The sequence below is a fragment of the Pelobates fuscus genome, chromosome 5 (genome assembly GCF_036172605.1).
Source record: "Pelobates fuscus isolate aPelFus1 chromosome 5, aPelFus1.pri, whole genome shotgun sequence".
NCBI classification, from domain to species: Eukaryota; Metazoa; Chordata; class Amphibia; order Anura; family Pelobatidae; genus Pelobates; species Pelobates fuscus.
Genome location: NC_086321.1, coordinates 345819197 through 345835043, shown reverse-complemented (window position 1 = coordinate 345835043; position 15847 = coordinate 345819197). Strand labels below are relative to the sequence as shown.

At 36.3% G+C, this 15847-nt stretch overlaps 1 protein-coding gene across 4 annotated transcripts in view; it reads left to right on the top strand.

Annotated features, from left to right (window-relative positions):
• TNKS (tankyrase) overlaps positions 1-15847 on the top strand; it is a 215470-nt gene that overhangs the window by 140097 nt on the left and 59526 nt on the right. For all 4 annotated transcript variants that reach the window (XM_063455837.1, XM_063455835.1, XM_063455836.1 and 1 more), the window contains exons 6-7: positions 6589-6683; positions 15091-15157. In XM_063455837.1, the coding sequence (XP_063311907.1) occupies positions 6589-6683; positions 15091-15157 (162 nt within the window). The remainder of the gene's footprint in view (positions 1-6588; positions 6684-15090; positions 15158-15847) is intronic.

Genomic DNA, 15847 nt, shown 5'->3' with positions numbered 1-15847 from the left:
TCTGATATGCTTGATATGTTCTCTCTGTAATGACACAAGTTGAGCTAAAACCAGCTTGAGATCTGTGCGGGGACCCACCGAAGGGCAGGCTAATTGAGCTGTTGTCCGTTCTCACCTCTCTTGCTACTTATTTTCTCTCCTGTTGTTTTCATTAGTTTTAAAATGTCAACATGATAGGTCAGGTGAGTTCATTTACTTTGATATGTTGTGAAAACTCCCTCATCAAAATTTTGGGAAATTGTATTGTTTGGTAGCTAATTATTATGTCTGTTCTTGTCAGGCAGTTGTTTCATAGGATCTAACCCAGCTGGGTAATGTTACCCTTTTAAGAATTTGTTAGCTAAAGTGTGAGATTTATCAAGGCAAAGCAAGTGCTATCCTTGGGTAACAAGCTATTTAGGAAGCAATCCGCATGGAAACAAATAGAATGTCTCTCAGAATTTATTAATTTGTACCTGTTATGCAAAGTCTTTTCGGTTTAACATGCCAGTGGTAGCATTCATAATCATTGGGAGTGGGGAGTAGGGAGTGAAGACCAGCTCCGATCAATAACACTCCCATCACACTCCATTATGCCATGTACCCCAATCTTAAGAGTCTTCTTCTTTTTAATCCATTTTATGTTAACTGAGCTGAATAAATGTTCTCTTGGGCAATTTGGATGTACTAACTTGGAGAAAATTCACATAAATAAAAATGGAAAAAAAATTGTTCAAGACACCTAACAATATATATCTGCCTACCACAAAACCTCATGGATTTTAAGCTAGATTGAGCAAGCCTCTCTTCATATCCCGTTTCCATAATTGGAAAGCGCTGTCAAGTATGTTTGTCGCTATATAATCACTAATCATATATTCTGTTGTAGAATTTCACCGCATGACCTTGTTTATGCATTTAATTTTCATTTTAATTCTGTCCGCAAGCTGCTTGTGTATGCATGTGAGAGAGTGAATAAATGGGCTTTTTTTGTTTTATTTTTACTTTACTTTATATAATATTTAAAACCGTTTGCGTTCAAAAGGCAAGCCAAGAATTGAAACCACATTAGGAAGGGTCACACTTTCAGTCTGTAAAACTATCCCCCATATCTATGTGCAGACACGTACCTGTTATTTACAGATTGGGGAATTGGGATATATCTTGTGTGGTGGTATAGCTATAACCGTTAAAAAATGTATTTCAGCACTGTTCCCAGTGTGTTACTATGGTAACTGTAGCCTGGATAGGAGTAAAGTACCTGTGTCAAAGAAGTGCTGAGATATTCAAAACACCTTCTAAACTGAGCCCAAAGTATAGAATTATGTGTTGATGAAAATTAGCGCTCTCGGTTACTCGCCCAATGAGAAAATCAAGGGCAATGTCTGCCTGTCATAAACCTGTCTTAATGTATATGTACCATTAAGATCTCTAATTATTTTACTCTTTGGCTTGGAAACACATTTCTCGGGAATATTTGCATCTCACAATAGTTTTTTAGAAAACCGTAACTATAAATTCAAGTCTTAAAGCAATACAAATATAGTCTAGAAAATGTATAACTGTAAAAAGCAATGTGATCCAGGTACAAAAGGTAGCAGATTTATTTGGAGAATCTGAACATATACAGCAACGTTCCAACCTCCAATGAGGTCTTCATCAAGCTAGATCACGTTGCTTTTTACACTTATCTGTGGGGTTTTCCAGCCTCCGGTCCAGCTGTGCATCTCGTTTCAGATATGTTCGATGAGTATGTATTCCAGAGCACCTGCCTTGCAAAGACATTGAGCTGCTTTGGGAAGTCTGTGATTGGACTGCCAGAGAAAATCTGGGTGCGGTTATAGGGGGAGGGCTTGCAAAGGCTACAGACAAGATATCTGCAGCTTTTTTGCAAACTGTTTTTCAATATACCCCAGTGAAAAAAAAACATAATTAAATGCATGCAGATTTTCATTGGGTGATCTACTTAACAGTGATTTTATATTGAACACGACTCATTTAATTGTATACATCTTATAGTTAATCTGTAGGCGGGGGTTGACTCTAAAATTTCAAAGTTCTTAAACACAGTTTCAGTTTACAACAGAGATGGGGTCCTGGCTCAACTGAACTACATCTTCCTGAGCTGTGGTCTTTGATGCCATGAACAAATGTGTTATTGGATGCTTCAGACTAAGATAGGAGGTCAGAAAGGGACCCGTGGTATCATGAACGGGCATACATCAAGCTTTTAAGCTTTGAGATGGATCACAGGAGGCAGAGTGAAGATGGCTAATAGTACAAAACACTAATTTTCTTCAATAATTATATAAAATTGAGCATGCTACAGCTTATTATTTAGGCCAAAAGCAATAAATTGCTGTTTTGGTGCCTGAAGCGTCTTTTCACTATATCCATGGTTTTCCTAAAATATTCTTTGCCTTTTGAGATTTCATAAATGTGACAATGATTTCACAGCATTACCTTAAACCGTTCTGGAGACTTTTTCCTCTGTGATTGATGTGTCTTTTGTGCGTTTCACAGACATTCATTTTAAGTACATGCCAGTTAGTAAGACAAGTGCCTTTTGAGAAGCAGCCAGATTACCGTCTATTGGCCAGAGTTTGGAAATTACAACTGTGTCTGATCATTGATCAAAACATTATTAACCAGATGGAAATTGTTTGTTTCTTGTGTTTGTGCGAATTAAACTTTTTATTTTGATACTGTTAATAAAGTAGTATATATGGGAGTGAGCTATGGATACTGTGTCTGGAAGTAAACAAAGATCTCTTATATCTTTTGTAGATAGATTTACCTGTCATTTTTCAGCACACTTTGATTAATACAAATGGTTACTGGTCAGTATATTGATGTCTGCATATAGTTTATTTTTAATGCAACTTCATCCAGACATCAATATACAGGAAACAGACATCTGTACGATTTTGTAAGAGAGAGGGTATCATTGCGGTTTTTATATTATGCTTAAAGAACGGACCTAATTGAGCTTGAAGCTGTAATATTAATGTGTACAGTACCCTCCACTAATATTGGCTCTTTTGGTAAATATGAACAAAGAAGGCTGTGAGAAACTCTCTTTAACCTTTTGTTCAAAAAATACACAAAATTCCTTTGCTAAAACAATCAAGCAATTGCTTATATGTGCCAATATTAGTGGAGGGTACTGTAATTAGTTAGCCAATAAAGGTATGGCTTTAACATTTATTATCTTATATATATTTCTTTACCGAACAGATTATCACTACTACCCACAAAAAACATCCATTAATGTAGATTGAGAATTTTAAAAAAAAATTGTTATTTTTCTCTGTAGTTTATATTGATTCAATTACTGTAAAGGTTTAAAAGTGACGTGCTTTGTAGTTTGTTTATTTAACCCCTTCCTAATGCTAAGGCATGCTTTGCCATCGTAGAAAACGATAGCTTTAACGCCGTTAGGGTGGCAAAGTCGCACAGCTTAATTCTTTGCCATTTAAGATTTATATCACTTTTGTTTCTGTTTATGCAGCTGAAGCCACACCTTCCCTTGACTGTGACTGAGACAGCCTGCATGAAAAAAAAGGTTTTATTTTCAATCATATGTTACTACGTTTTTTTTTTTTTATCTCCTGCTCAAGAAATAAAACTTAAATCGCATACAGGAGGCTATACACAGACCATGAGATTAGAAATGTTACATGAAACAGACTTTGCAATAAAGAAACCTAGAATATCTAGGTTCCTTTTCAGGAAGTATTTAGGAAGGCTGTGAAAGTCACCTGCTGGGAGGTGTGACTAGAGCTGCATAAACAAAGTGATTCAAATTGTAAATAGACTACAGCGGCATGATCTATACACCAAAACTGCTTCATTAAGCTAAAGTTGTTTTGGTGCTTACAGCGTCCCTTTAAGGTTCTAATTTGCACTTGTCGATTTCAAATACTTCATTATATGCAGAAGATGAAGAATATCACATATATTAATCGTACATTTAAAAAAAAATATATATATATTTTTTGTTTGTTTTCACTGCTTACATTTTTTGTTATAAAGTGTGCTTGCAACTGGTGATAATTAAATATACACACCCACCCACCTACCTATCCACCCCTGGATAATGAGCAGCTCGGGCCTATGATAATCCCCCAATCTAAATACCTGTCTCAACTTTTATCACAGGGCTATAAACATTTCAACACTGTGGTTGTATACTGCACATTTGTTTGTTTTGTTTTTTTCATTTATTTTAACAATATCTTGAACTTTTCCAGCAATATACAATTAATTTAGTATTTGAGAGCCAGTATGATCTCCTTCCAATACGCTCCTCAACATATTCCCCATAGAGCCTGCTATTATTTATTTTATAGCATGGAAAGCGGCCACTGTAATTACAAAAGGAGAGTTTAAACCCTCTAAGGATTTGATAATCAGTCATACTCAGAGAAGATGTGCCTGGTTTACTAAGCCTTTTTAGCTGTCTAACCATTTTGTCTGTCGTGTCTATCTAGTCTTCTGATTTACCTACACCCCTTACTGCTACTTTAACTAACACTTCTCTGTCTTACCTGCTCTCTTACCTTCCTGTCTGTCTTTTATGTCTGTTTAAGCCAACCGCATATTGATGTCCAGAATCCTAAATATTTGAAATACATAAAAAGTTGCTGCATTATGTTATTGGCATATGTGATGCATTGTAACATGTTACGTTTTGAATTTGTGACTTTAGCTTTATGTAATTGTGTTGATACACAATAAGATATGTAACAGGGTTGATGTTCCAGGAGGGATAAGCCAAATGGCTAATGATTTAGGTAAACTAGAAAAATGGTCAGAGTTGTGGCAACTGGCATTTAATGTGGATAAGTGCAAGATAATGCATCTTGGACATAAAAACCCAAGGGCAGAGTACAGAATATTTGATAGAGTCCTAACCTCAACATCTGAGGAAAGGGATTTAGGGGTGATTATTTCTGATGACTTAAAGGTAGGCAGACAATGTAATAGAGCAGCAGGAAATGCTAGCAGAATGCTTGGTTGTATAGGGAGAGGCATTAGCAGTAGAAAGAGGGAAGTGCTCATGCCATTGTACAGAACACTGGTGAGACCTCACTTGGAGAATTGTACGCAGTACTGGAGACCGTATCTTCAGAAGGATATTGATACTTTAGAGAGAGTTCAGAGAAGGGCTACTAAACTGGTTCATGGATTGCAGGATAAAACTTACCAGGAAAGGTTAAAGGATCTTAAAGGTACACTATAGTCACCTGAACAACTACAGCTTAATGTATTTGTTCAGGTGAGATCTATAGCTCCCTGCAGGCAATCTAATGTAAACACTGCATTTTCAGAGAAAATACAGTGTTTACATTGATTGATAGGAATACCTCCAGTGGCCGTCACTCAGACGGCCACCAGAGGGACTTCCTATCATGCAGGGCCCTAAAAAGGCCCTGTACACGTCAGACGTGTGCAGGAGAGAGAAGGCACTGTGTGCGCCCTCTGAAGTATGTGCCGCGAAGCCGCGCATGCACACAAGGGAGCAATGACACTTCCAAATGGAAGTGTCTGATTGCACCCTGCTCGCGCCCGCCTATTTCGTCATTTTGACGAAATAGGGGGCGCGGCTTCACGAGGCTCCCGGCGCTGGAACCAGGTAAATTAATACTGCTTGGCTGGAGAGTCCCTTTAACATGTATAGCTTGGAGGAAAGACGAGACAGGGGGGATATGATAGAAACATTTAAATACATAAAGGGAATCAACACAGTAAAGGAGGAGACTAGATTTAAAAGAAGAAAAACTACCACAACAAGAGGACATAGTCTTAAATTAGAGGGACAAAGGTTTAAAAATAATACCATGAAGTTTTTATTTACTGAGAGGGTAGTGGATGCATGGAATAGCCTTCCATCTGAAATGGTAGAGGTTAACACAGTAAAGGAGTTTAAGCATGTGTGGGATAGGCATAAGGCTATCCTAACTATAAGATAAGGCCAGAAACTAATGAAAGTATTTAGAAAATTGGGCAAACGAGATGGGCCGAATGGTTCTTATCTGCCGTCACATTCTATGTTACACCCACAAATCTTGCATCTAGTCTGCAGCTGGTTGCTTTTTAGTGGGTCTTGAGCAATAAAAAAAGAAAAAAGTAAATTGAAATGACACCCAATTAACATGCCATCTGCTCGTTTGTAAATTAGTATTGCATGCAGCCAAATATCTTCTATTTCATTACAAAAGTAGATTGCCGTGAGTAGGATGACAGCCCTTTTGTTTATGTACCTGCGCTAGGTGTGCCTTGAGGAGAGGGTTGAGGGGGCATTGTTTATGGCATCAGAAACAACCTAACCGGATTTAGGGATTACCCAAGTGTGTAAGGTGGTCAAAACACAAAAAACAAAAAAAAACTTGGACTATAAGGTGGGGGTTTTTTGTTTTTGTTTTTTGTGTTTTTTTTTTCTCACCTGATGTATACGCAGTGCTAATTTTACCTGTGAGGTTTTAAATTAATTTTAGTTTACTTTGTTGAAGCCTGGAATAGTTTACAGATTCTCATAAATATCCTGCAAACGTTCTTTTGTTTTCAGACTGAGGATGTTAATCTGTATGTTTTATTTCATTGCAGTCTACGCCTTTACATCTCGCAGCTGGTTATAACAGAGTACGGATTGTGCAACTTCTCCTCCAGCATGGAGCAGACGTGCATGCCAAGGACAAAGGGTAAGCAAGAATAAAATGGCATTGCAACACTTTGCACCAGTGAAATCTAAATCCGTATAATCACGGACCTGGACTAAGCATGTTTAGCCACTTTGCTTATTTTGCATTTGATTTGCAAGGCGAAACGTTTTGCCAGAGTGCTGAGCAAAGCTTAGAATAAAACTGGACATTTAACATTCTTCTGGACTCTATACTGAAATGAATTGGCAAATCCCTCCAGTAGATTTGCTAAGCACTGTTCAAGAATACATAACTGGCTGAATAGCTTTAAAATGCTGCTTTACAATTCACCAGTAAAGCCCTAGGGATTATTATTATTAGTGTAAATAATTAATTGTCAAACTACACAATTGGTCATGGGGGTAGCTTGACAATGATTTATTGTTTTAGTTAATTATACAATATCAACACTTCCAAAAGAGATTTAATGGTGTTAAAGCATTGTTTAAAAAACAGACAGCTGTGCAACATTGTTTTGTTTTTGCTAACTTTCTTTTCAATATGTTGATTAGTATTCAGTACACAACACATAGATAACACACTATTTTATATCTGATAGAATTTTGTATAGTAGTATTTGAGTAGGTCCTTATGATAAATATCTGTCAGTCATTTCTTTTTCTTTGATCCATTCCAATTAAATGCATTTTATACATAATGCAATAAAAATATGTCTAAACATTCTGAAGTAGTGAAAGATTAAAGAAAAAAAAAAAAAAGTTAATCACCATTCAAGTTGCTCCCTCTGCAGTCTGCTATGCTTATTTGCTCTGCCCAACGATGGAAGTGGTCAGCTAATCAGAATGCTTTTGTTTTGTTTTTATGGTATGGTTTTTGGACATTTTTGTGACTTTTCAGACTGCTAACTGTTATTCAATTGGTGAATCTGGAAGTTGTTGTTGTTTATTTTTTTTAATAACTGAAAGAAGTTATATGAACTACCTCGTTTTTCTTTGCTGTACTTCCCGAGTCATGAATAACTGAATAAACCCTGCAGATTGTGACGGACAGAAAGTCCTATGCATGTAGATTAACCAATATGAAAGACGTGTTTTAGAATGGCGAAGGTGGCAGAGGAGGCAATGATGATGCGCAGAGTATTGCAAAAATGATTCAAAATTGAGCATTTAAAAAGATAATACTGCTTACTAGGCCAAAAGCTCAAAACTGCTTAAAAGCCTACTGCTTTAAGGTCCACTAATTCTGTAAACGTCATTATTGAAGCCTTCATTTGAGACCTGCTCATTTTTATTCTAAATGATCATGTTGATAATTGACTTATTTTTTTTTTATATATATACGCCAAGCCTTTTATTATGCTTCTGGTGGAATTGCTGGTCAAAATGTAAATGCCAATGTGCATAGCTTCAATAAAGTTTGGATTTTGACAAGTTTGGGAACAAAGGAGGCTGTTAGTGTAGGTTGGAAATTTGAACAGTGAGTGTGTGCCCAGCAAGTGAGGATCATACAAGTACTTGGATGAATACCCATCGTACAGCGCTACAGAGTTTGCTGGCACTATATAAATAATACAAAAATATTGTCTTTTTCTCTCTTTGATGAGGCAGTTTTTTTTTTTTTTTTCTACCAATCCCTTTTGTAATAGCAATTATATACTAGTAGACTGGAAAAGGAAACCTCCATGTGCCTGTATCTATACAGAGAGCATGGTTACCGTGCCTGGGGTGTCCTTTTACTCTGTTCATATAGTGTGACTGATTTGTAGAAGTAGACATGAGTGAATTGTTGCCCTATACATTAAAATAATTGTGAAATTAGTTACTTATATTGTCTATGATTTAGTATTTTGCTGTTTATCTGGGCACACTGTGCTTGATCAGTGTACTTTTCCTTTTGGTAAACATTAAGTACAAATTATAGCCTCGTTCGTTTTTGTACGTAGTGGCTTTTTCCACCATTTTTAATTAGAAAATCAAACTGTTATTGGTTTCTAGTTAATTTACGTAGTCTGTTGGCTAATTCGGAATATATTGTATTTTCCATTCAATTACCTGTAGTTATTCTAATTTATTCTTTAATCTGTACTGTCTCGGCTTACAGAGCACTCCTATTTATTTGTATCTTATCTTTTTACACTTTATTATATGAATTCGTAATTAGATTCTCTTTGTGCTTCTTTTATAAGGATGACTCTGCTGCAATACAACTAGTGACAATACAAAGTCGAGTTTGTAGTGGGCATGTGCAACTTTAAAAATGATGTGAGGTGATGTCTCAAACTACAGATGCAAGACTGCATGGAACTGTGAGCATTGTAGAAAAAGTTTACTTCACAAAGGAAGTGGAGCTCACTTAAGCTGCACCCTGTGTCAAGATTCTCAAGCATAGGAAAAATACACAAGACAAAGTTGGCCCTACTTTGTCTTGTGTTTTTAAAGAGAAATAAATGAGAGGAAGAAAATAAATACATATTCTGAAAGAGGTTGAGAAGAGAAAACTATTTAAGAAAGTAAGTTTAGGGTAACAGAGCCAGCTTAAAGGGACACTGTAGTCACTATAACCATACACTGCTTTGAATTAGTTATAGTGCCTTGAAGTCCACTTCCACTGTCCCTCCATTCTGAGTTAAACGATTTTTGAGCAGTTAAACACTAAGGGTCCCTGGCCACCCACAACTCAACCCCTTCTGGAGGTGTGGCCAAGGCAGAGATTGCACACTTCCTTGTAGTCATAGCATTGATACCCTCAGTTGGAGATCTGATAGGCTAAAAGCAGTCAGATGATACTCAGCCAATCACAGCTGCTCAGGCTTATACTTCCTCATTACCCAAAGCAGCACATGGACACTCATTTATTTATTAAAACATAAAAACATCATCTGTTTAATGCTGAATGAAATTATGGCACCAGGAGACTCCGGACACTATAACCAGTGTAATGAAATAAAGCAGATATAGTGCATACAGTGTCCCTTTAAAGTGAGGCCTTGGTTGGATGAGAAATATGAATGTGAAATGTATAACGTGGAGCGTATTACTCCAGAATTCTACAGAACGTTGTAGAAACATACGACCATTAAATTTGTCCATCTTTTTCGCCAATTCTATTTCTAAAGTTGAAATCTTTCTAAAGTTTGAAATATTTATACAGAGTAGCATGTCATCACTGGATCACATGGACATGCTTTCAAATTAGTATATATATATATATTATTATTATTAAGTGAGAATGACACGGTCTATTTAATAGCTAAGCACACTAGATCGTAATTTTGGATTTACAGAAGAATAATCATAATCTACCCCTAAATAGAGGGGAAAAAAGTACAAAATTCACATAAAAGCCGTTTACAAGTCACCAAGTAAGCTTATGTTCGGGTTTGAGGCAAATCAATTATTTATATTGCTGTTATCAGCACATGCTTGTTTCACTTCAAGGACCAGCTCTTGTGGCAGTGGCGAGAGTGTGTACATGAAATGTTTAATAAAATTGACTTTTTTACAAAACCTTCCCTTCTGAAGTGCTCAAAATTAAACCCCAATATATTAACTATACCACACAAATTAACAGTGATCTGTTTCTACCGCTAGTACTATATATGGGTATTTTTTGGTTACACCTTAAATTTACTGTTCAATGTAAAGGTTACTTGCCACTGCAAGGCTGGAGGCACCATTGCACACTCACCAGGTGTGGATTTCTACTAGACAGTGAGCACTGTGTACATGGTCACTCTCCCATTAACCATATAATAACATTGAAATGGAAAATCTGCCTTCAGCAGAGATTCTGAATTATCTAAAGCCAGGAGAGTGCTCTGTCAAATTGCACGTCGTAGGAAAGCTTTATAAGCCTTTCCCCACCCTGTAAAGCTCAGTCTGCGTGGAGTCCTTACCGTTTGAAGATGCCTTGTTTTTTAATCGTTCTGATTTTTTTTCTCTGTCTTTTTATTTATTTGTTTAATTTTTTGCAGTCAGGTCTTTTTTTATTTTATTAGATCAACTGATTTTTATTTGTCCCCCCTATATCGCATAGGACACCCACCCGGGGGGGTTGAGGGAAGAGGGGGCTTTTTTGTGTAGCAGACATGCTCCTACTCGCAGCATAGCGAGCTGAAGCATAAAGGAGATTTTAAACTTGCTTATTTACTAATACGTAGTCATTTTTAGTATTAGTAAAATTTGCTGAAAGACAAGCTTTTCAGTAGCTCGCTCCCTAATACCTGTGGAGTTTAGGGGGCTAAATTCTCCAAATAAAATTCCAAACAGAAATGGACAAGCATTTGACATTCTGTTAGGACATAATATGGTCAATTTGCTGGCGCCCTATCTAGATGACAGGATGTTTGGTAATGGAAAACGAAGCATCGTGAGAACATGGAGGAAAGGTGGGTTTTCTGGGAAAACTTTCTTTGACACAGGAAGTGGAGCTGACTTAAGCTCCTCCTTTGGTTAAAGAAAGTCAAGTGTAGGAAAAATACTACTTTGTCTTATGTTTTAAAGAAAACTAGAACAGAAAGAGAGGAAGAGAAGAGAAAGAGATTGTGAAAAAGTTTTGCATGACTATGCCACTTTAAGAAACACACAAAAAAAAATTCAGAAGCGATATGTCTGTTTAGTAACGTGATTCATATACCAAACAAAGGCAGGCCTATACATATGATCAATAACAAAGATGGCGTGCTTATATATATATATATATATATATATATATATATATATATATATATATATATATATATATATATATATATATCATATTAAATAGTAGAAACAGATATAATAAATGGTAAGAATTTAACATAAAATCCAACACATACTGTCCTAGAGTAGTATCTTCTTTTACATTTTTTTATTTTTTTATTATAGAGATCTTTTGGTGAAGGAAATTATAAACCAATGCAATTCCAGGTTAGCTCTCAAATAAAATATTCAGATGTTATAGGAATCTGTTTTATAAAGAGGAAATCCACCTATCCATATCTGGCTTAAAATATACAATACAATGTATTTTTGCACTCGATATCACTGTAACCAGATCTAATCATCTCTGGGATTCTAGGAAATTCATTTGATACCAAACATGGTAATGTCTTTCTATCTAATGTCTGAAATTGCTTCCAAAACATTTCCCAAACTTGTTTAGTCACTGAACCAATAGACCTCACACTGTACATTGCAAGAGCTGTGGATTATCTTACAGTTGTGGCCATAGTTGATATTCTCCCGTGTGATAGCTTAGCCATGTTTAACATTAGATCCGATGGTTAATTAGTCAGGTTCTGTCCTATCACATAATATTCCTCTTAAAACCCAGTTCTTTTCACTAATGGTACATGTACATACATGCAAATTTGAGATCATAAAAAGTGACATTAAAGAAAAATCTATATTTGTGTGCTTACTTCCCCAGCCAAGCATTTTATAGCAACAGTTTAATGTTGCAATGGACACATTTCACTGTTAATTGCAAGATGATTAGAAGAACCGTGGGAAGTGTACATACTGTGAAGTATTTTAGTAATGCAATCTAGCAAGTGAACATAATTAAAATCTCAGACTTTTATAATTAAAATCTCTCAGACTTACAGCTCGGAACAATGAGATTAGAATCACTTACACGTATTCCTTAGACTATTCACAGAATTCACATTTGGGGAATAGGCAAATGATTGACATTTTGTCTTTTCACAAAATGTCAAAAATAGCCAAATGTGTTATATTCTCCAAACGTTACTGTTTCCCCTAAGCGGTCGCTAAGTGAACACCTCTTTGTGTTTCACAAATGGCAGATTTGGTTTTACAGCAATATTTGCATTTACTTTCTGCTACCGAATTCTTACCTGTGAAAACTGGTTTCAACTATTTGACTACTCTTAAACAGGCAAATTGCTATTAAATTTCCTTAATTGGTTTGTACCAGCCAAGGGATTTATATTGTAACTATTTGGTTTCTTTCCCTCTATAAACCGCTACCTTTTCTTCTTTTTTTGTGTCATGTTTGGACCATTTCTAGACTTTTGTGGTGAAACGCGTCAGATTTTTCTGTTTTACTCTGAGTGAAATACACCTATAAATGGTTCAACACTAGACAATTTGCAATTCAGATTTAGCGGTTTTAATATAAAATACCGGTAAACAAAACAAAAAATATATATGTATGTGTGTGTGTGTATATATCCACAGAAAATGCAAAGTGTGTGCTTTTTGCTACTACACCAGTAAAGTAACACTAGCATTACAAACCTGTATTCCTAACGCTAACACAGTGATTCTGTCCCTAGTTAGACTCAGAGCTCCCTCCTGTTTGCCACGAAAATAATTTAAAAGAAGAGTCCATACACTCCTTTTTCTAGCATAAAGACTCCTTGACGCTGCTGGCCTCGCCGCCTCCCGCAGCATCATTGAGGAGTCGTCTCTTCCTTTAACTGGTCCAAATTTGTGCTCCTCATAGAGGATCATTGGGGATTTGGTAAGAGTGCTGCACACACTTCCAATGCTTTACTATAAACTGGAACGTCATGGGACTGTTTTACTCGGTCATTGCAGTGGAAGGGCAAGCAACTAGAACTGTGTTTAACCCATAAAGAGATTCATTATCCTCACTGCAAAACGGCAATGTTTTACCATGAATAGGTTAAACAAACAGGACCACTGCACCCAGTCCTTCATTGAGATGAAGTGGTCTGGGTGACTTTAGTGATCCTTTATTTGGCCTCATTAGTGTCCTTTACTGTTACACGATACATGCAGGCGCTTAAGAACGAGAAGTTGAACAGTTTTTTGTTGTAACAGTTGGCATTAATTTTTGTTAAAGGCCATGATAGAAATTATACTCTGCCTCATAAGGTGCACCAGTGTCGGCACGGTGTAATTACTTTTCAATGGCTGCAAATGACCTGCTACCAATAATTTGATGCACCCCAGGTATACTGCAGACCGTTTGAGAGTAAAGTATTTCAGGTACACACATTAATTTGACATTTACGACAGTTAAAAGATCTTTTCCACTTTTTTTTTTTTTTGCTGTTTTGTTAACTCATGATACTTACCAAAGTAACCCATAGAAGAGGAACAACAATGTGTATCTCAAAGCCTCTTCTCTTTATAGTAGTCGGTTAAAGACATGGTATTTTTCTTATTATTTCTACATTTTAGTATGTAAATACGGGCTTGATATAGTAGTATGAGAATGCGTGTTTCCCTGTAAAACAATTCTTCTCCATTTTTCTTTTACTACTCTACAACATTTTATTGCAAATTCCGTGACGCGTGCGGCCGGTAGAAGAGACTGCAGTGCTCACCGGTAGTGAACACAGTTCAGGGCTAAACACAGAAATAAAATTCTCATAGCGTGAAGGAAAAAAAAGTAGTTTTTAGTTTCATCTCAAAGGAATGTTTTGCCAAGGTTTTTAATCCCGCTGCATTTCATTATGTGTTCTAATGTGATAATTTTTTCTTTAAGGCTGTGTTTAAATGTGAATCAGATCTGTACAAAACTGATGATCGTGTGTTTTTCATTGCCGTTTTCTGTGCGTATTTCCACAGTAGAGCTCAGCAAAAAAGCAATATATTTTTTTTCCCTTTCAGAATTAGCTTGGGTATTGATTATACATTTCATTATTAAATCAAATGCACAAGTGCAGGCTTTGAAAGAATTTCACAAGATTTACCATCCAGCAGAACAACTTATTAGACAGAGATGGAAATGTCACACATTGCAATAAAACACGCATTCATTCTTAATTTTCAAAACAGGCAGAAGTGTGTCTGATGCAGCAAATCTTTAGCTCTAGTCCTCTTCTAGTGATGTCTATGCCAACAAGGAAGTGGCTGAGATAATTAGTCCCTGGTCTTTGTCATGTGTTGGTCGGAGCACCTTGTATGTGCATTAGTGAGCAATTGGCAGTATAATCATTACAGCCTCTGAGAAACCGAAAATTAACACAGAGCTACAGAGAGAAAGAAGGATGGTAGAAAAGAAAAATTATTCTACGCATTTGCTACCAGACATACCAGTCTTGGTAATCATTAAATTTTTTATTTACAAGGCGACTGTCGTATCTGATGGCTTTACATACAATTATGGTTAGGTTCTTCACTTTTTAGGCAAAAGACCAGATTCTGAAAATTGTTAAATTAGTTTTAACCAAGTGTGAAATGCTACCTAAATGTTTTTGTTTTCAATTTTTTTCTTTAGTGTGGTTGTTTTTCCTTAATTTTGGCACCTGTTATTTTTGCGTTTAAACTCACATTGGCCAGTGATGGGCATTGGCGCCGTCACAATTTGTCCCCTAATGTTCTTTTGCCAGAATTTAACATGCTTTTATTAAACCATCAGTTTTTCTATGTAGCCCGGCAAATTCTGCATGAATGTAATAATTGTTATAATGACTAATCTGTACTGAAGAGGTTAAGTGTTTGACATTCTCTTTCTTTATGTTTAGTGGACTGGTACCCTTGCATAATGCATGCTCATACGGTCACTTTGAAGTTACGGAACTGCTTCTTAAGGTGAGACAGACAGAGTAATCTTCGCTTTGTATTAAAATGGATTGCTAAAACATAGGCAATTTTATGTTTGTTGATTTTAAGTGCACATTTTTATTTACTTTTACATTTGCTACAAATTCTCACACAAATCACACTACAACCAAGGGTTGCAAAGTAGGGTATATATATTCGGAATTAAACCTTAGGATGGAATCCAGAGGTAGTAGGTATGTCCTATAGTATTTCCAGGGTTCTATAGCAGTCACCCCACATTTTATTGGATATCGACATTAACATTTATTGGATATCGACATCGACTATGAGTAGAAATAGGGTTTAGGAGTTTGCTACATTTCACAGTGGAAAAATATCCCTTTCTTTTGACTTAAAGTAAAAAGGACACTCTAGACCAATGAAGGCACTTTAGCTTGCCAAACAGCTTTATGTGTATTTTTTTTTTTTTTTTTTCATTTTGCAAAAAGTGCAGATTTCCATAGAAATTTACATTTTTATGAACCCACTGGCTTTCAAGCAGACAACTGGTCCTCTTACTTCCTGGTTTTGTTAGCTCAATGGCGCTAAACTAAAGAGGCTGTAATTGTTCAGAGCACCTGCCTTGCAAAGACTTCTCATTAAGCTGCATTGGAAAGTCTGTGATTGGACAGCCACAGAAAGTCTGGGCAGGGTTAGTGAAGGAGGGCTTGCAAAGGC